General features: G+C 41.9%; 1 protein-coding gene across 5 annotated transcripts; it reads right to left on the bottom strand.

The window, feature by feature from the left end:
* Positions 1-169: 169 nt before the first annotated feature.
* On the bottom strand, positions 170-19,602 carry LOC148435859 (C-terminal-binding protein 2). 5 transcript variants are annotated; one of them, XM_088465393.1, is made up of 10 exons: positions 19,554-19,602; positions 16,253-16,319; positions 13,102-13,256; positions 10,457-10,601; positions 10,169-10,375; positions 9,775-9,989; positions 7,365-7,495; positions 7,159-7,286; positions 6,924-7,038; positions 170-1,627 (listed from the first exon to the last, which is right to left on the bottom strand). In XM_088465393.1, exons 2-10 carry the CDS (start codon positions 16,299-16,301, stop codon positions 1,465-1,467), a joined length of 1,308 nt encoding a protein of 435 aa, XP_088321519.1. In that variant the 5' UTR covers positions 16,302-16,319; positions 19,554-19,602; the 3' UTR covers positions 170-1,464. The 5 variants fall into 5 exon arrangements, with proteins under 5 accessions (XP_088321519.1, XP_088321521.1, XP_088321518.1 ...); XM_088465395.1 differs by having other exon boundaries at positions 16,259-16,319; XM_088465392.1 differs by having other exon boundaries at positions 16,253-16,322; positions 19,554-19,593.
* Between the last annotated feature and the right edge of the window lie 1,456 nt (positions 19,603-21,058).

Below are 21,058 nucleotides of genomic sequence, written 5' to 3'. Positions count from 1 at the left end.
TGAATAGGGCAACAATTGTTAAGACAACACTTTACTGCTATAGAATATATGGTTCTTGTTGATGTATGGCAGACACACTGAACAATTGTTGCGTTAATCAAGTGATTTTTTTTATTGCCACATGGTGACAAAAAACAAATTAATTTTTTTCAATAAATGGCTAGCACACTCTGGTGTAATATACACAAAATATATGAACATAATATTCTTCATGCTTACTAGAAACCAGTACACTACCAATAAGCCATTACACTAACCATTCATAACCATCATCACCTTCCCAGACCTGTTTCCACATGCAACTTATCCTGAGACTTGGCACGTCATACCAAACTGAAAAATTATAAATGCACTCTATTCACAATTAATAAATGGTACTTAAAAAAAAATTATCTTAACTAATCCGAGACAAACTGTAAAAAAAGAAAGATTAAAAAAAAATTACAAATCATACATGGCTTACTATTTGCAACAAGGATGCGCCCTCAACAAAAAGAGTATACAACTGCGGAATCCTGCTCCTTAATACACTGATGAAGTGCAACATATCACCTTTAGCTACTAAATGGTTATGATAATCCTGGCAAACAGTCTACATTCTTTCGAACACAAAAAACCATCAACACTTGAAAGACATAATGGTGAGGAAAAACTAATGCCCGATTCCACATTTAACACCATATGCAGCAGAAGATTTGCAGCTGGTGTGCACTAACATCCAGTTACCGTGCCCTTCAGATGAGAAATGTTATAAGGACTGTAAGAACCTGAGATAGAAACTCCAATAAAATTAATTTACATGCATTAAACTATCATTATTTTAGCAAATTAACATAATTCACTTTTTTGTGGCTTCTTGGTAGAAAACAATGATCCTCTTGTAAAACAGATGAACAGATTATATACTCTCCTTAACTTATTCTCCGTGAGGTAGGAGAGAAATAAATTGTTAATTGTTAGGAAAATAATGCATTTCAGGTCCTTCTAGCACTGAAGGGATTAACGTACATTTCAGACTAGCAGACACCTACTACTCTTAAAATTTGGTGATGCCTCAGCTCCCTGAGACAACTGGGCATGTCTTGTACTAGAGGAAGCAGAAATATCAGCCTGCCCCAGCACACAGAAGCACAACCCACCCGTATTGTATTTCACTTAAAACTAAATTAGTTAAAAAATAGATCTGTTGAAAGGCAATTATCTAAAGGTTTCCAGACACTGATAAGAACATTCTCCTTTCCGGTGTGAGGAGAGATGATACACCTCAGGGCTCGCAGCCTGATTCCATCAACCGGGTAAAGCTGCTGAAAAGACCTGGATTCCCGCCCTTCTCCCCCAAACCATACTGAGGGGGAAACAGAGCACAAGTATGGGAGTGGTGGTTAAAAGAAAAAACAAAACAAAAAAAAAAACAAAGTAAAACCAATGTAATAAACAAAAGAGAAAACAAAATGAATAGTATCGCTACTGGTCAGTAGGAATTTCTCTGTCTGGGTCAGGTTTGCTGGTCTGTCCAGGTGACGGAGTGTGGGAAACAGAGGGGATTAAAGGATGTGAAGGAGCCATCAGCCCTTCAACTGCAGCTGGGTGTCCTGGGGCAGCTACTCCCACAACTCCTGGGGGAAACCTGTAACAAAACAACAAATCAAGCAAGACTGATTTAGTTTTCCATGACTTCTGACAAATGAAGGAACTATGGTTTTGCCTTTGGGACTCTCACTTTACTAACAAAAGTAGCTTGTGTTGAAATTCATTATAAAACTTGATCTCCAAGTACCATTTGTTTCAATACAGCAATGGATAACTAAGGCAGAGATTCCCAAACACGGTCCTCAAGGCTCCTTATCAGTTCAGGTTTTAGAGATATCCATGGTTGGGCACAGGTGACTTAATTAGTACCTTAGTCAATTTGATTTAACCACCAGTGCTCAACCATGGATATCTCTAAACCTTGAACTGTTGGGGAGCCTTGAAGACCATGTTTGGGAACCTCTGGACTAAGGCAATAAATAGTTAACGTTTCAATGGACTGAACAGGCTTGCCACTAAATGGTTTTCAACTTGGAGATCCATGAAAACCACACAAAACCATCAAATGAATGACAATTTAGGTTTTCACTTTACCCCATTAACTCACACTTGCTCTCCATATCACTACTGGGCTGAAAAGATCTGAAACCTCAAAATGGCCATTTTCTAGAGGGTGTCATCCAGTGACGGCAAACACACACACACAAATACTGATAGTCAGTTGCTGCCATAAGCCAGTTAGAACTGAGTGTAAGCTTTAAACAAAAGAAATGTCACCCAAGAAGAGTGTTAAAACTGACATATTACTACCATGTCACATTAGCTTAATTGTAAAATACCTTATTTAAACCCTTATGTTTGCATCACATGTAAATTTATTGTAAAGAGTAGGACAGAACAAAAGGGCATACATTTATATATGATCCTGCATAACACTTGTATTAAATAGAAAGCAACAATAATCTAAGACTGTTTTACAATGCAACTAGATGCTGTAACTAGACCAATGCTGTATTTAATATTTATTAAATAAAAATAGACTGTTCTATAAATAACGTGTATTCGTGTAAAGTTAACAGAAGCAAGTGGGAGGAGTCAAGCAACAATGGTTTAAACAAGATTTTGGTTCTAACCTGATAAATCTGTTTCTCTGAAGCCATGGAGGACCATGGAAACAATTTAACTGGTGCTGGAGGTGTCTGGGCACTAGATAGTTAACTTTCAAGACAGATCAGGCTCCCCTCCTCCCCATGTACCCCACTCCGTGCCCAGGGTAGTCACATTTCATGTAGCAAAGGCCCGAAAGACAGACTGGAGAAGAGGAGGAGAAGGAAAATCAGGAACACAACACATCCAACGTGTGGGCGTTAGGCCTGGCACAACGTAACCCAGAACACACAGGAAATAACCAGGACCCTATCGAGAGGGCGTCCAGTGTCCCCTAAGGCTCAGAGAAACAGATTTATCAAGTAAGAACCAATATCTTGTTTCCTCTTTCAGTACATGGGGAACACTGGAAACCATGACGACGTCCCAAAGATGTTCACTAAGGGAGGGAATGCCTTCTGAGCTGTACCCTTCGCTCAAAACCAGCTTCCCTGGAGGCAGAGTCGTCGAAATGGAAGAACCATTTCAAAAAGTGTGTGGGGTGCGTGGAGGGACCAGGTGGTGGCCCTACAAAGATGCTCAGCCGAGGCCCCACGCCGATCCGCCCAGGAAGCCTTGACTGAATGGGTAGAATGGGCGGCAACCAAAAGGCACCTGATGGCTAGCTCAAGTGTAAGTTTGGCAGATGACCTCAGAATCCATCTACAGATTGTTTGCTTGACAGCAGGGCAACCCCTCAAACCACAAAGATGAGGACCGAGACTTAGCCACATAAATGCAGAGAGCTCGTACAACACCCACAGATCTAAGACATCTGGGAGTAGCCGTCCCCAAAAAATATCGCCAGATTAATATGAAATCTGCCACTTTTGGAAAGACAGACCGTTGTTCTCAATACTGAACAATTAGGATGGAAAACCTGAAAAGGAAATTTACAGGACAATGCACTCAGCTCCGAGACCCAAAATGGGCAAAAGGAAAACCGCCTTCCGCGTAATCCATTTAAGAGTCACCAACTCCAACCACTCAAAGGGTGACGTTGGAGAGCCCAGAGCTCCAGAACCAAATCTCGGGGCTCAACCGGGGGTACAAATGGGGGCTGAAAATGGTGAACCCCCTGCAGGAAAGTTTGTATATAACTAATGAGCGTCTCTAGAACTAAACTGAAAGAGCAGAAACCTGGGCTTTTAGGGACAACAGGCGAAGACTTAAATTCAAACTTGACTGTAAAAAAGGACAAAGTCTTAGCAACATAAAAAACCTCAGGCTTCAATTTCTGTCAAGCACACCAGGTCTTCCAGACCCTGTGGTAAGTCTTAGCCAAGACCGGTTTCCTAGCATAAAGCTTGGCATGAATTACCGTATCCCAAAAAACCCTGGCCCTCAGGAGGGTTGTCCCAACAGCCGTCAAAGCCCTATCTTGAGGACCCGGGTGGAGGCAAGGCACTTGAGATAGGTCTGGACCGAACAGAAGCTGCCAAGGGGCTGCTACTGACAAACGCCTGAGATCGACATACCAGGTCTGGAGTAGGCCAATCCGGTGAGACCAGAATGACTGTCCCTTCCTCTCGCTTAATTTTGCGTATTACCCAGGGTAGAAGGGCCATCGGATGAACGACATACATCAGTGGAAACATCCTGAGACCTGGAGCAGTAGCGAGGCAGTTTGTGGTTTAGATGCGACGCCATCAGGTCTGACAGGAGACCTTAAATGGTCCACCAGTAGTTAGAACACCTCCGGGTGAAGAGACCACGTAGGCGTTCTGGCGGCTGAAATTGTTGGCATCCTAATTTACTTATCCTGGAATGTAAACTGCCGACAGGGTCGAGTAAAAACGGTCCTCCCTCCCACCTGAGTATTCTGCTTACTTTCGTCATGGCCTTTTGAGTAAATCTCTTTCCTGTTTTCCACCTCTGGAAGTGGTTCCTTGGCCATGGAAGAACGGGTCAAAACAGGGCCGAGCTTGGGTACGAAAAGCCCAAAAAGCCAGAACCTTAATCCTAGCGGCTGAGGACGGTAAAAAAGCAGTCTTTGAAGCAGCCTCCCAAGCAATAAATTTATCCAATTCAGGACAAAAAAGTACTGTGCCACTGAAAGGCAGGGATTTCAGAAATTTCCTTTTAGATTCCGCATCTGTCTTCCAGGTACAGAGCCAAAGGGCTCCTCTGGCTGCAACCGATGAAGCCGACTGAAAGGATACTAGAGTATAAGGTATAGCCTCACTGAGATAAGCTGCCGCCTCTCGGACAGTCTCAATAAACAGCAGCCTGGAACCCTGAACGAAGACCTTCATATAAGGAGTCAACCTCAGCTTGGGTATCCAAGGCATTAGAAAGTTGGGCTAAGGCAGGGTTGCATGGAAGCACCAGTAGCCGAGAAAATTGTTTTAAGAAAACCTTCCAGCTTTCTATGCATGGGATCACAAGCACCAGCTTCCGCAGATGTAACCTTTATTTCTTTCAACAGAGCGTGCCTGGACTGGGGGAGCTGGTGGTTCGCCCTCCTCTATGACTTGACTAAGGCCGAACGGACAGCTCGTATCAGAGCAGGAATATTAATATTAGACCTAGTCTCCACCTCCTGTGGAGAGGGCTCAGAGTCAGAGATATCTGGAACCTCCCCGTCATCAGACGTCATGTCATAGTCATCATTTAGTGTAGATTGAGATGACGGCATGAGTCTTTTGACAGGTCTAAGGATTTTCTATTTTTTTTTCGCCCTGCGACATAGCCTGGAGGGCAGTAGGTATCCGCAAGGCTCTGCACTGTATTAGAGAGTGTATTCACCCATTGAGGAGGCACGAGGGACCTGCAGGGGTGCAACCTGTTGAGACAGTCCCTGTTAGGGGATAACAGACTGCTGTGGGAACCCCATCGGGGGAAACACAGGTGGTACTGCCAAACACCCTGCAATGGACGTCAATGCCTGAGCAAAGGAAGCCCAAGGAGGTTCCTGCAAGGTGGCTGAGACAACAGAGGGACCTGGAGGATTATAACACCTCACACATAATCCCTCTTGCACCATGTCTCCCTCACCTAAACCTGCAGCACATGATTTGCACATTATCATCACTCTCAGACATAATGGCACAGAAGGATGTGCACACTGTATGTGACAAACCACACAGATATGAGTATAAATGTGAGGTATAATAAACACCCTGACAACACCATGTACTGTAAGGGCTCAGAATAAAGGAAAGGTATAGTAATATATCTGACAGTATGTGTGAGGAAACACAGACAGACAGCACTAGCACAAGTCACATACAATTCAGAAACACCTGCACAATGGCTCTACAATTCAACTATGCACACTCAGTGTCTGGTAGGCTATAGTACTACATACGCTGACCAGAAGGTGAGGTATGTAGGGGGACCGGGCTCAGCGACGTCTTGAGAAAACTGCGACATGCCAGAGAAGAAAATGGACGCCGGAGTTCTCAGAGGGGGCTTGCCCGTGGGAGGAGCATTGCATCAGTCAAGCCAGACCTAAGCGGAAGGTGCGCTGAGCTGAGGGGAGGAGCCACTGAACAGGGAAAGTTGCCTCCCCTGGCCGGCAATTAACTCCCAGGACACTGGTTCCCGCGCCAGCATACAAATCTCTGGTGGTCTACTGGAAGCGCAGGGTTACTGGTATGCCAGGCTCCACTGCCATCATCCCCGGTCCTTCCCCTGAGACATGGAGGAAAAGACTGCTACAGGTGGATCAACGCAAGCGGTGATCCACTCTTACCTGCTCCCCGTAAATCCGGCCGCAGTCCTGGAAGCCCCGCTAGCATAGACCCCGAGGGTCCCACCGAGATCCCCAGATCAGTACTGGCGTTGCGGCACTGGCGGGGTTATGGAGCGGCAGTGTGGACGTCCAATGTACTGTCCGACACTGGCTGCTCTGAAGAAGAAAACTGAAAAAACGTCTTTTGGGGCTGTAAACAGCCTCTGCTGCGTCTACAGTGACCCGACTCCGGCCTGGCTTCAAATAAAACTAAGGTGCTTCTGACTCGGGGTTGGGGTATAGGGGGAGGCCCAGTGCATCCTGGTAGTTGAAAAAAGTAACTGCGTGGTGCCCGGATGTCCTAGCCATTGCCTACGCCCCAAGGTCTCCCTGTGGAGCCTATGGACCATGAAGAAGAAAACTGGATTATCAAAGGACAAAAGTGTACTTAAGAACATGGAAAACATGGGCATGAAAACTTGGGGCTTGATGGATTTAGCTTAGTCCACAACATCCAGGGAGGGGTACACAAAAAGAAAAAAGTCTGGTAGGCTATTTGAAATTGACCTACCTATATCCTGCTGCCCCATTGAGCTCTGGATGGACAGATTCCATTCCTGTCCACTGCGCAGCTGCCATCAGATACTCCTTATTTACACAATTTCTCAAAGCATCTGGAATCGGACCTGTGAAGTTACCAAGGTGCAAAAGTCAAAGACAAATCAAATGCCAATATTGCTTGCATTAAACTGCAAGGGTCCAAAAACCTTCAGAAATATAAAAATGAGAGGGATAACTTTATGTACCTGCAATGGCTCTACGGATTTCTTTAGCTGCCTCTTCTCTTGATTCAATTGAAGCATGTTCACTGTACCAGGCAGTGTGTGGGGTACAGATCAAATTAGGTGCATCTTTCAACGGTCCCTGAGAAAAGCTGCAAGTAAAAACAGAATTAGCTACCTGGTGAGAACAAATTGAAATTATAAACCCTTCTACAAGAAAAAGAGAATACCTGAAGGGTTCAGACTCGTGGACATCTAAAGCAGCACCACGGATTCGGCCATCTTTTAAAGCCTGGGCAAGTGCTTTTTCATCAACCAGTCCTCCACGAGCAGTGTTCACCAAGAAGCATCCTTGCCGCATCTAAGTAAAACGTAAGCAAAGAAAGGTAGACCAAGCCAAGTGGAAACAGAGAGCAAGATTTTTACACCTTTTGTTTTTAAAGTATATTCAGCAGCTGCATACAGTGGAGTCATCTGTTTTGAGCTGAACGAATATTAATGGATGTAGGTTATAAATTGCCTATTAGCCAATACTTAAAAAAGAAAAAAGCTAGACCTAAAGGAAATCTCATTGAGGTGACAGCTTCAAGGTGCAAGGAAGGGAACAGCTTTGTTTTTAAGTTATTTACTACTAATGGGGTGTGGAGAATATTATTAGGATTTATGACCCCTGGGGTTGTCAAACACTCCTTAGATATATAATTTTTTAAAATTAAATATATTTAAAAAATAATTTTTATACTTCAGTAAATAATAATGAAAAAAAACAAAAAAAACGGTTTACGGGGAAAACATTTGTAAGTGAAGATCAACTGCACTCCAAAACAATTTTTAACTTAATGTATATTTTGTTTATGATGTAAATTAAAAGCTATTGTGTGCTTTGTTTTTTTTGTTTTTTAAATCATTGTTAGTCAACTATTGCCAGGTTTCCTCATTTAATTTAAAGTCAGCAGAGAAAAATAATGAGTTTCTATTCGGCTTTTAGACACTTAAATCTGACTGTATCAAAGTAGTTATTTCCACACTAAGAACTGGACTGAACATTCAACTATCTATACTAGAAATAATGGATGACAGCAGGAATTATGGGATATAGTAAAGAAACTAAATACAATGGCACTTAAGCTGGCCATACACTTGAACGTGTATGATGAAGTGAAAAAAGAGTGTAGAAGTATGCCAGTGGAGAAGTTGCCCATGGCAATCAATCAGCTTTGAGGTTGAATTTATCAAGTAAATTCTATAAAATGATAGATAGAAGCTGATTGGTTGCCATACTTAATTATTCCACTGGCACACTTCTCCATACATCTGCCCCACAGTCCCAACCAGCTAACTAGTTTGCTGATTAGAAACATAGGCCCTCAGTCAGAGGCGCTCGCAAGAAGCGAGCGCTCTTTCTGAATGAGGGCGGCCGCTTGTTTTTTTAGTGCGGCCTCCTGGTCGCTAGCTAAGCTGTGGGTTACCACCAACAGCTTCAGCGACCGACCAGGGTGATGGTCGCGATGGTCAAGACCATCGCGACCATCGGGGCTTGCGACGAGACCCTAAGCTTGGGTCTCGGCAACCGCAAGTCCCAGGGAGCTTCCTGCTCTGATCGAGCCGGAAGCTGCCCACTGACATCACTGCTGATGTCAGTGCGGCCGCCCACAAAACGGCAGGAACGCCTCCGTTTGTGAAACCACCCCCTCTACAAAAAGGGGCGAGCTGTTGATCAACATCGACAGCCGCCCCTTTTGTAGTGAGCTCCGGAGTGAGAGCTCACTCTCGCTCCGGGGCTTGCGCAGGGCCTTAACATCGACCCGGTTTCGAGCACTCAGCGCTTGCGACCGGGTCTGAATGAGACCCATAGTCTGCTAGTGTGTGGGAGTAAACGATAATCAATAATCGTCCGTTTACGCCCACACGCTGGAAAACGTTTGTTAAACTAGCAGGAGATATCAAAAAGGTTTGATTTCTCCCGTCAAACTGGCAGACTATTATATCAGTGAAAGTTGGAAGCTTTCCCCCCCATCTGACCAATTGGCGGACAGTCTGCCTACTTCTGCCACAGGAAATAACGTGCAGTGGATATTCCGTCAACGACCAGCGATGCGCGCTCCCGCAGGTCATTGATGCAATTGCTCATCGTCCAGACCTGCAGTCCGACTTGAAGATATCATCAGGTTGTGCAGGTTCAGGGATGTGTTTGAGTGCAAGCAGCAGATTGTAATTTGTGCTCATACAATACCATATTTTCCATCCAACTAGTAGAAAGTGTGGCCAACTTCAGATGTGTAACCAGCTTTACATCTAGTTTTTCCTCTTCAGTGCAGCTGTGGGCCTAATCAATACTTCCTTGGACTCCCAGAAATTCCCAGAACCACCCAATATAGACAGTTGTAACCCAAGTACTTATAAATAGGTGCATTTGTGCAAAACTAGACATGCATGATTACAAAAGGCCATTTGCACATCAGGATTGCAATTTTGCACCTTCACAAATCACCTGGTCACAATCTTAGCATACTTTACAAATGTAAATATACTATTCAAGAGTGTTAAATATACCATCTTATTAAGACATTATGATATAGTTTTTTAAATTAGCCTTACATTTGGACCATGTTGGCCAAATAGTGTAGTCTGTATTCTCACCTGTTTTATAGTGAAATCATTGATGAGGTGATGGTTGTGTTCATTCAGACTACAGTGCAGAGTTATGCAGTCACTGTGCATTAGCAGCTCCTGCAGAGTTGCCATCCTCTGCAAGCCCAGAGAACGCTCAACCCCATCTGCTAGGTAGGGGTCATAAAATATGACTGTGAAGCCAAAGGCCTTGGCACGAAGGGCTACTGCTTGACCAACTCGACCTGCAAATGAAAAGAAAATGTAAGGTAGGTGCAACCACCTTAGTCATAGCCATGCTTCTATATATACACACAAGACAAATAGAATACAATGACAAGAGTAGAATAAATTATTGCAAACTGTACTGATCAATTAGTGTTTTGGTCACCAATGTCTATGATTCTATTAGACTGAGTTTTACCAAGTCCAATGATGCCCAAAGTCTCCCCGCGGATTCTGGCAGCCCCTCCAGCAACCTCTCTGATTTGTTCCACACTAGAGGCTCGATTCCCTTCCCTCATAGCTTGGTGCAACCATGTGACTCGTCGGTACAGGTTCAAAATGTGGCAGAGAGTAGAATCCGCCGTCTCCTCCACAGAGGATGACGGAACATTACAAACTGCAATGCCTGGAAAAGGATAAAGTGCCGCATTCAGTAAAGTTAGTCTTGCACAAAAGAAACTCGTATAAAATGACTACCAAAACTTACCTAAATCAGCTGCAGACTTAATATCAATATTATCATATCCACTACCAATTCGTATAATAATACGAAGGGCCTTGAATTTTTCCAAGTCTTCTCGAGATAGGGAGATTGTATGATACATAAGGGCTCCAACAGCTTCACTTAATACCTATGGTAATAAAATGCATGGAGAAGAAAACAGGAACTGCATAAAACAAAGACTTAAAACTCAATTTTGTCGTTAAAAAAAAATTTGTCTTGAAAAGCTTTAAACCACTAAGGTGCCGATTCAATAAGATATGTGCTCTATGCCCTGTGCAAGCGGATTAATATTACGTACATTTCAGAATTTCAGAAGACGTACTCAAGATTCCCTTGCAATTCAATTAGAAAAGGAAGGTCACGGATGTCAGGCATTAATTATCAATGTAAAACCTATGTGAAGTACATGAAAGAGTGGGGAAATCGCCTGAACCACCAAAAAAGTGGCAAATAAGATAGAACAGTGTAGAAGACTGTTAGTGGCCATAAGCAAAGAATTGGAGGCAGTTACATGGTGTCAAATGGTTAATTCTTATAAATAATGGAAAATCGATAGTAAGTGGATTTTAGCAATTTAATGTACTCCAAAATACTGTAGACACATTTAAGTGTCTATAGTGATATTTAAGTGTGTAAATACAAATTTGTAAAAAAAAAAAAAATTCTTGCAACTCCAAAAACACCATTCCCATAAATACAACACAGCATATAGTGTCCAGTGTCGGGCAGGGTACCGGACCTAGAGAAAGGGCACTGGGGCACATGCGCTTCAGAAAAGCAGGCGTGGCATGTCTTTAAGATGCTCCCCTTTTCAACACTTTTAGAGGGGGTGCCCGGCCATGCCGGCCTGCCCCCAAGCACTCATGTCTCTGAATAGATGCCAGGTGCATGCGCCTGGCATCCATTCACCGTCGGTAATCGCTATACTGCAATTTTTCCCACCAGCGGGTGGAGATGGCACTCGCAGGCTGCTTTAGCAGGGCACCGCCAAGGGGGACTGGGCGCATTCTGCCCTTTTGAAATCGTGCAGGGTGCGGCGCCCCACTAAAACAGCCTAGCAGGAACGCTAGCATACATTTCCCATATTTAACCTGTTTATCAGCTTTTTGGAGAAAATGGCCTGAAAAATGATATCTTTATTGGCCATATTTTCCTATTTAAAAAGCTCTTAATGCATTATTATTCATTGGGAGGAATGTCCCAGGGATAGTGCACTGTGCCCCAACATTGCTTTAAAATAAAGATTTTTTTCCCCCTATTTTTCTCCTAATCTGGAGTTGAGAACTAAACCAAAATATACATTAACTCCCATTGAGTCCAATGTTAATTTAACATGGACTTCTAATTGAATAGCAAAAAGTTGCAGCCGCAGGATTTTAAGCAATCTTTGGTCAACTCGTGGCTAATTAGACTCCAAAAGGTTACTATATGAAAGAATGAGCTACTTTGGTAAGATACACTATTGTTTGAATGTAACTAACAGCTTCTCTGTGCCCATTGATTACAGCAGTTTCAAAGGGAACCCATCTGAGTTTCTGGGAAACACAGACTATAGCACCTTTTTTTTGCCAATGCAAGAGAGATTATAAAACCCAGGTTGGAAAGTTAGTGGTGGGGCACCTAGAAAACCAGCTGGTATTGGGAAAAGGACTGTGACAGAAGATACCCCACTTACCACTTTCCTATATAGCTCAAGCTTTTCCTATGGAAACTATTGTAAATAGTGAGGAAATTGTTCTCATCTAGCCAACTAAAGCTAAGTAGGCACTTATTTTACATAAAATGCCTAATAGGCAGCAATGGGCAAATGCTGGTTGCCATGGTAATTGTCCTGGCAAAAGCAAACAAGTACATAGGATAAAGGTACTGATGGCACGGTTTGTGGCACACCGGTCAGAAAGACTGAGCCAGACTCAATATGATGCAGTTAGGCAATATTGGCTGCTTTGCCCTTTGATGTTTTAGCTGGACAGGTGGGCATTTAAGCCTTTCCAAATTATGGGGGCACTGGCTCTACTTTGGGGAAAACTGATCCTGGTATTATATAGGGAATACGTATTCGGGGCAAGTATTATATGGAGATATTGAGGTTAATGATGGGGTGATATATGGTGGAATTGAAAGTGGGGAGATTACCAACATTAGTAAACTTTAGGGATAAAAACTTATGTGGGCAACACAAATATTGATAATACACAGATATAACACTGGGGCAGTGACACTGTGTGGAGAGCACTTACGCGGACCATGTGCATCACACATGCGGATATTATTGTTGAAACATTAAATGGAATGTGGAGGTAAAGGCTTGTAAACAGAATTATAAACTGGAGAGGACATTAGTGCTGGTGTAATGTGGAAACGTTGGCTGGGATACTATGCTTGTCACTTCAGCTCTATCATTTATTTTGCAAGTGATTGTAATGCTTGGTAGGCTATACAAAGGCATACTGATGAACCTTTCAATTTAGACTAATGAACAAGTACAGAAACAATTACTGTAAATCACAACATTTATAAATAATGGCCAACAAAAACCCAGTGCCAACATATCCAAGCAGTATGTAAGCATTTAACACACTAAAATAAAAAAAATTAAAAAAAAAACAAGTTAGGAAAGTCCTTACTTTCTCATGGATTTCTTGTGTAGACTGAGCATCACAGAAAGCCACTGTGGCGACATCCTTTAATATAGGCATTTCGACTGTGCAATCCCTTCCATCCAGAAGGGCAACCAAAGGACGGACAGGCATAGGACCATTAAGAATTGGTGGCCGGATACCTGCAAAAGGGCATATAATTAAAAAAAAAAAAAAAAAAACTAAATAAAAATTAAAATGTGTCTGTATTACCAAATATTTTTAAGAATATTTAAAAACAAAAGTTGCACTTAAAAAGGAAGGAAATTCACCCTTCATATAATTGTAAAGTCAGCTTTATTTGAGCTACCTTTAAATAATATCTGCTGCGTACAAACAATGCAGAGATTAATTTTCTGTTGCCAAATCCAAATAGTAAAAAGAAAAAAAAACATCTGTCTTAGACAATAGAATTCCCTGGGGGCGGACATCAACTTTAACAAAAAACAGAATTTTTAAATATCTACATGTATACCCAATTATTGATGCACAATTGTGACTTGTATTCCTCATTTAGAAGAGACTAGAAGGAAACTATAATTTGCTACGTTGCTTGGCTACAATTACATAATCTAATTTTAACTAAGAAAGCCCGAAGAAAAAATAAAGCACTTCGGCCTTTCCCAGCAGTTTCTACAGTAAGGTTTGTTAGTGTACCCATATTTACTGGATGCAAATAGCAGCACAAGATCTGATGCTCGCACTATTCTACTTCAAACTTGACAGAGCAAAACTGTACTACTCCTGCCATAGACCTGCAAGCATTCAGTATCCAGGCAAGGGGGGAAGGTTAAGTTTAGGGTGCGGGGAAGCATCCTATCAGGATGCTGACCTCTGGGATCCCGTACCCAACATCTTCTGACAACCTCTACCTATCTGGCATTTGGCAGCCTGGTACCCTCTCCCCCCTTTGCGACCCTATTTCCTGTCTCCCAGGCACTATCCTCTGCTAAAATGAAAAACTGGATTAGGACCTTACTGTATTTTAATTTAAATAACTTGTTACAAACAAGATAAACACAAACATATAAGGAGTTTTCAGTTTTGCATGGTGTATTTATTTTATTAACACTGTAATGCTGGGTACATATGGAACGATCTGTACCACCAACGACTTGAAAGATATCTTTCAAATGGCCCGTACACACGGGACGATCAGACAACGATCAGATATCGTCCGATATCGAACATCCAGCAACATGCACCAATCCCCAAACGACGTAAACAGGCTAACCTGGTTGATATCGACCAGGTTGGCCTGCATACACGGGCTATGGTCAATATCGACCATCGTTTGGTCGTTGGAGGGGTTAAAAAAAAAAGGATGATAAACAATTAAACAATATCGTTTGTATCGTCCTTTTCATCTGACCGTGTGTATGCACCAAAAGAGATCTTTGAAAGATATCTTTCAGTGAAGTCATCCTGCCACATCTCTGAACAGGCAAAGTTGACGATATCATCCAGATTGGCCTGCATGTACGAACGATCATAGATATAGTTATCGTTCATGCGGGAACGTGCATTGATATTTTGCATATGAAAAAAACACAAACATTGCAATCTAGAATGTACAATACATAACATTAATAGTTGAACGAAAATAACATTACATTAAAAATATCAAACTCAGCCCAAAACAGGAGCCATTTTCTTAGAATTCAATATAATTTTGAGTACTCACTTATTGAATAAGTATAGCCACTTTTGCACACTACGGGCCGTATTCAATTAGAAGCGATAAGCCGTTTTCGTTTGGTTTTTGGCGAACATTTCGCCTGAAAACTTATCTGCGCATTCATTTCCAGTCCATTTTCGCCTATGCGAAAAGTCAAAGCACTGATACAGGCGATACTTTTTCTCCACAGAATAGCAGGAGAAAAGAAGTGCAAAATCTATATTCTGGGGTGCATCTCTTTCTGGGGTACAGAGTGATTCCCCCAATTCAACCTGCACTTTTCGCCTGTTTCACATTCGCCGGGTCCCGTTTTCGCCTGTTTGGCAATTGAATATGGAGTATATCGGGAGTGCGCACAAAAAGTTTTCGAGTTCAAAACATGCAAAAGTGGCGAAAAGTCAGGCAGGCGAAACTTTCTTGCGGATGCGAAACAAATTGAATATGGCCCTAAGGGGTATATTTACTAAAGTGTGGGTTTTTCGAAATGGAGATATTGCCCATAACAACCTAAGATTCTAGCTATTATCTTCTAGAAGCTGCTAGATAAAAATTATAAGATGAATCTGATTGGTAGCTATGGGCAACAACTCCACTTCTAAAATCCTGCACTTTAGTAAATATACCCCGAAGAGTAAATGTGTGCTAGTGAGCTGTATAAGATGTCTCACAATAATGGATGTGTTCCTAAGTCACTACATCTGCAAAGCTATGTTGTGCTTCTGTCTTTGTACTGTGTGATTTACTAGCAAGTACCTTATGTGGAAAGTACTATTGCCTACAAATTGGTGAAATCATGTCCACATGCAAGATCAGTTTTACCACAGCAAGCTGCTTTGCACTTTGAGCTTTATGTCCTCTATCAGATACCATTAAGAAAGTGATTTACATGTGCTGTTTTAAGTGTGAAGTGTTGTCAATTGTCTGTAATAGAGGTAAGGCTAAATGACCAACTACACTACATTTTAAACAATCTAAAGCTGTGTGGCATGTAAGACTGAAACCATCGATTTGCCTTCATGCTTTGTGCATGAAACTTAATTTTGCGAATAATTTACACCGTACAAATTAGCATTTTCTGCATCTAGTGTATAATACAAAATGGCACAATAGTAAACTATAGAAACATTGGGTTCAAGTCAATTAGCCGCAGAAGTGGCGAGTTGCCATTGCAATGGCGTAGAAACACCGGCACCACAACTCAACCCCCTTGCGGCCCCATCTCACCCTGGACTGGCACATTGTTGTGCGCAGTCCTATGGGGCTGCAAACAAAACTCGGCGAGTCTGGCGGTAAGGTAAAAGCGGCATACAGCCATTCTTACTCGTGCCGCAAGAGGACTCGAAGCTAATTGGATTGACAGTTACTGAAAACAGAGTGTAAACAGTATGCCTTTGAATAAAATGGTAGATAATTAAATCTACTCATAAAAGGACACCGCAAACCGAAATAATATTCTCTAACCCTCACAGATTCGATCCAGGCGTTGCCTCTTCACTTTGTGTTTGTCCATGGTTCTGGCCTTAGAAACCTACTGGAGACATATAGAGAATCATTACTCACATTAAAGAGATGGAGAGACAAACGAAAAAAATAATGGAATTAATTGTATGTAAACATATCCAATGATGAAACACCACAAAGGACCAACATTTGTTAAAACAGATAATTAAAAAATAAAAAACATAAGATTCAAATAAATAAAAGAAACTAGGATTTGTAAGGGAGAATACTAAATTAAGAATGGTCATGAAATATTTAATAAAGCAAGAAACTAAAATGGACAGAAAATGGTTGGAAAGAGAATTTAAAATAATGCACACGTTTACAGGCCTAGTGGGCAGCCCCTTAACTATATTTACATGCAGGAATATTCCAAAACAATTCCTGACCTATAGGGATTGGAATTGTAAACATTTGGCTTAATTGGAGGGTGTACTCAGCACAACTATCCAGTCCAGTGTTTCTCAAGTCATTCAGGGGACACTTAACCAGATTTTCTATTACCTTGTTTGCAAGACAATTAGAAGTAGTCTTAAGGTGCGTACACACAACGATTTTTTTAACGATTTAACTATAACGACATCGTTATCGTTAAATAGTTTGTAAAATCGTTCATCTTTTTAAGCTGAACGATGAACGATAATCGTTCATGCGCGTTTCATGTTTGTAGTTTAGTCAGACTGACCAACAACGATTTTCAGTAAGGGAATATGCAAAAATCGTTTGTAGTTCAAAAAATCGTTCATTACATTTAGTAAATGAACGATTTTAGTAAACGATTTTCGCTAATTTTTCCCTTGAAAAAATGAACGAAAATCATTTACTAAATCGTTGTGTGTGTATGCAGCTTTATTGATAGATTCAGCAGGCATACAGATCGTGCCCGGGGCAAGGTTTTAGACATGATTTGCAACCAGAGTAAATTGATACAAAGATATGTGTAGTATATTCTGCATACTTACCTACATAGATCTTCCATTTGTATAGAAAATTGCCATTTTCAAAATAATATTTGTAGTAAAGAAAGAGAAAAGGTATGGGCATATGCAAATACATAACACATTCATGGTTCCATGGGCAAAATACATTGCAAATCATAAACACTGGTCACAACAGCTTATGTTAGTAGTAGATTATACAAACAAAGCAGTGTTTATGGATTTATCACAGTACTAATACTTTGTTTTTTATTGTGGCAGAAACGCTTTACATATCTGGGAGAACTTTATAGCACAATTCTTCTCTAGACAAATATACATGTTATGTTGAATAGACACACAGTGAAAGAGGGAAGTCTAAGAAGCACTTAAATAAATTAGATAAATTAACTAAAAAGCATTTTCAAATATTGAAAATGTAAGAAAATTGCTAGGTGTTTGCCAGTCATACCCAGTAAGAGAAACGGAACATCTTAGTTCAAGAAATTTAGCAAGCCCATCACCACTCTGCTGCAAAAGAGTCCTCATTGTTGGAGGTTGTGCAACACCAGAGGCTTCAAAAAATAAAAAATATTTGGAAGAAAGCCAAGACAACAAAAAATTAATTTTCTACAGATTCATATGAACTATAAATAACATAAGGGGCTTCATTTACAAAACCAACCACTTCCCGGTGGGTTGGAGGTGAAAATTTAAAACAGCACTCGCAGTCAGTGTAAAACCTGGTGTGCTTTAAGGGTCATTTAACATTTTCACCTCCAAGCCACAGCTTCATAAATAAAGCCTAAGAGGTTTTACTATTCGTTTTGCAAACCCAAAACTCATTAGCGGTATTGCAGTGATAATTAAGGCAACTGCAACAATAGCTTACAGTAAAGAAAAACGGTTATTGGCCCTTATTTTATCCTAACATCTCTGGGACTACTTTTATTAATGTTTTTCTGGTGGAATCTCTCAATAAAGGTTAATATTGTGTTACAGTATATAAACCATAGTTTAAGGCGACAGCCAGGCACATGAAGATGAGGTATGCTAGTTTGGCTGAATTTGATCTCAACCAAGAGGACCAACTTAACCAATCACAATCCAACCAACAGGACGATGTCAATTAAGCATCACATTGCAAAACTAAGCAATGAAGACACATCAAATACTGCAATATTGTCTGATTAAAGAACCAACTAACATATGTAGCAGGCTGTAGCCCAAAAGTGTATCAGACAGCTGTAGTCTATTGAGTTTCCAATTACAATATTTTGGCACACGTAGCTAAACAGTCTCCTGGGCAGTCAAATAAATGGGACACTGCAATAACATTTTTCTTATACTGTGGTTTTTTTGTTTACACTGGAAGGTTATTGGGACAAAATGAAGTTTACATTGTGTGTTTGGTCAAAATTAAAAGAAAATCATTCCAGTCTCAAAACATATTTGGGGTTATAGACACTAACAAAGTTTGAAAGTGTCATAAGGCAGGAAAACTATATCTAAACTAGACAATAAAAGCTAAATTCGGATTGTATACTAACAAATGTACCAAAGCAGGCAAACACTTTAACAAAAACTTAATATAAATGCCAAAATCAAATATTAGAATATAAATTTTGATTATGGACTGTGAGACTATTTTTGGGCCACGTACACACAGGCATAGAACATGCACTCCTTTCCCCATCCCTGCTCCCATACCCACCTCATTAAAGCATCGGTGTGGCCAGTCAGTCCACTACTCTATAGAAATCAAGGAAAACTATGTAATAAGAGGAAGGGCAGGAAAAGTGCTAGGTGGGCCCACCTTGTAGCTGCACATGATCACTTTGTATTTCAAAAAAGCGAGCTACCCAGAAGTCACATTTATAATGCAGCTGAAAAGAACACAAATGGAGATCAACCCAAAAATACAGATATTTATACCGGCCTCTGGCTGCACAACCATAGGGGACACATTTGCCCAAGTCACACAGAGCAGTAACATGGAAGAGGACAGCCACCCAATGGGATGCACACAGTATCAGCAATAATAAGCAGCTGTAGTGCCCATACAGCACCCAGATCAGACACTGTGCAGGGCTCTATACGTGTGTGCTAGGACATGTAGCATGCAGATGGTAGACGTGACACATGTATGTGACGCTGGGGACACAGCCCGGTGCGGATCATGTACAATGATAGTTACAATGGAAAGAGAGGCTACAGTGGGAGTATACGTAGAGTGGAGGCAATATTTACTTGATGGAAGCAAAGTGTGTGAGTGGTTTCGGTAGTGTCCCGTCACCCCGCGCTTCCCGTCCTCCACCCGGTGCCCGTTCTCTCCCCATTCTCACCTTCTCCTCCCCACCGGACCCGTCGCGCTCTCAGCAGCGGATCACGCAGGAAACAGGAAGTGACTGCACGGGGGCTCATCGAGTACATCGGCAGCAGGAGCGACGCCCCGCTTTAGTGCCTAGATCGCCCTCTGCTGGTCGCCAGGTGTAGCACATAAGCAGACAAGCCAAGTTTTGCAATTTAATTCTGCTGTGGTTACGCCAAGTGACCAATGCTTGAGGGCACACTCTGCGTCCAAAGTGTCAGTGGTTTTAGCTCTGTACAGTACCTGCATGTGTTGTTTGTGCTGTCAAGACCTCCAGCATGTATGTCACATGAATTTGTGTTACCATATGAAAATGTGTTCAGTACTGAATGGAAATACGTTAAAATAAATGGAGTGTACAGGGGCAAAATTCCTGATTTCGTTAACTAGCCAGAGAAATTTCCTCATGAAAGGCCTGATTCAGAGATGTACGCAAACCCGATGGTTTGCGTACATTTCCGATGTCGTGGTGCCTGCACATGTGCAGGACCCATTAACACACGAAAATCGCTCCATTCCTATGGCTACTTCATTATATAAGGCGTGGGAGTTTGACCTCATTAGCCCCCTATAAGCCCTGTTTGTCCTGGCTTACGTTTGAGCCTTTTGATGGAGATAGGAGCAGCTGAATAGGTGACAGGATAGAGGAGAGTTTTTGGCATTTTGGTGACTGTGTTATTCAGCTGCTGAGTGTGTTTGTAAAAAAAAATATATATATATATATATATATATATATATATGTTTGTGTTTCTTATAATTGTTTTCTGAATTTTTTGGTCCTTGTCATATTTTGTCTGTTATGGGGCCCTATACATCAGTAGTGTATTGCCCCAATTTCCAGTTGTGCCGACAGCAGGGTAGGGGAATCAGGGAAATTCAACATGATGGAAATCCTTTGATTCACTGATCCTCACCAAAAAATAATTGGGATTGGCGAGTTGGGGATTTTTAACATGCTGTTTTCTCCCAATCTGCCGAACATTCATGGCTGCCAGTCTGGGAAGTGGATCGGATTGGATCGCGGTTCGGGAGAACGGGGATCGGGGCGGGGCATCCCGGGTAGGCCCCATTTACACCGAACCCAGGTCTGCCCTGCTAAACTTGTGAGGTTATAAAAAGTGGGTGGTGACTGCTCCATGGCCACCAATCTGCTAATACCCCTTTTTGACTAGATTGCGGGGTCACAACCAGGATTACGTTCTTGCAACCATCCCGGGCGCGATGTGGCTGAGACCCCTATCAGGTGGAACACCCTGGCACTAAACCAGGTAATGAAGCCATCGGCATCACGCGATGAGCCGGCGCTTGGAGATGATCTCATCTCCAAGCGCCAGCTCTTCCTATGCAGAGAACGGGACCCAGGTCACATCGACCCGGGTTACCCGTTTACACGGGTTCAACCCTTCTCGTGACCAGGGTTGAAATGCCAGGTCGCTCAACCCGGCTTATTTTAACTCTGCCGTTTCACACAGCACAATA

The sequence above is a fragment of the Taudactylus pleione genome, unplaced genomic scaffold (assembly GCF_031769625.1).
Source record: "Taudactylus pleione unplaced genomic scaffold, aTauple2 ptg001990l, whole genome shotgun sequence".
In the NCBI taxonomy this organism is placed as follows: Eukaryota; Metazoa; Chordata; class Amphibia; order Anura; family Myobatrachidae; genus Taudactylus; species Taudactylus pleione.
This window is presented reverse-complemented; position numbering and strand designations above follow the sequence as displayed.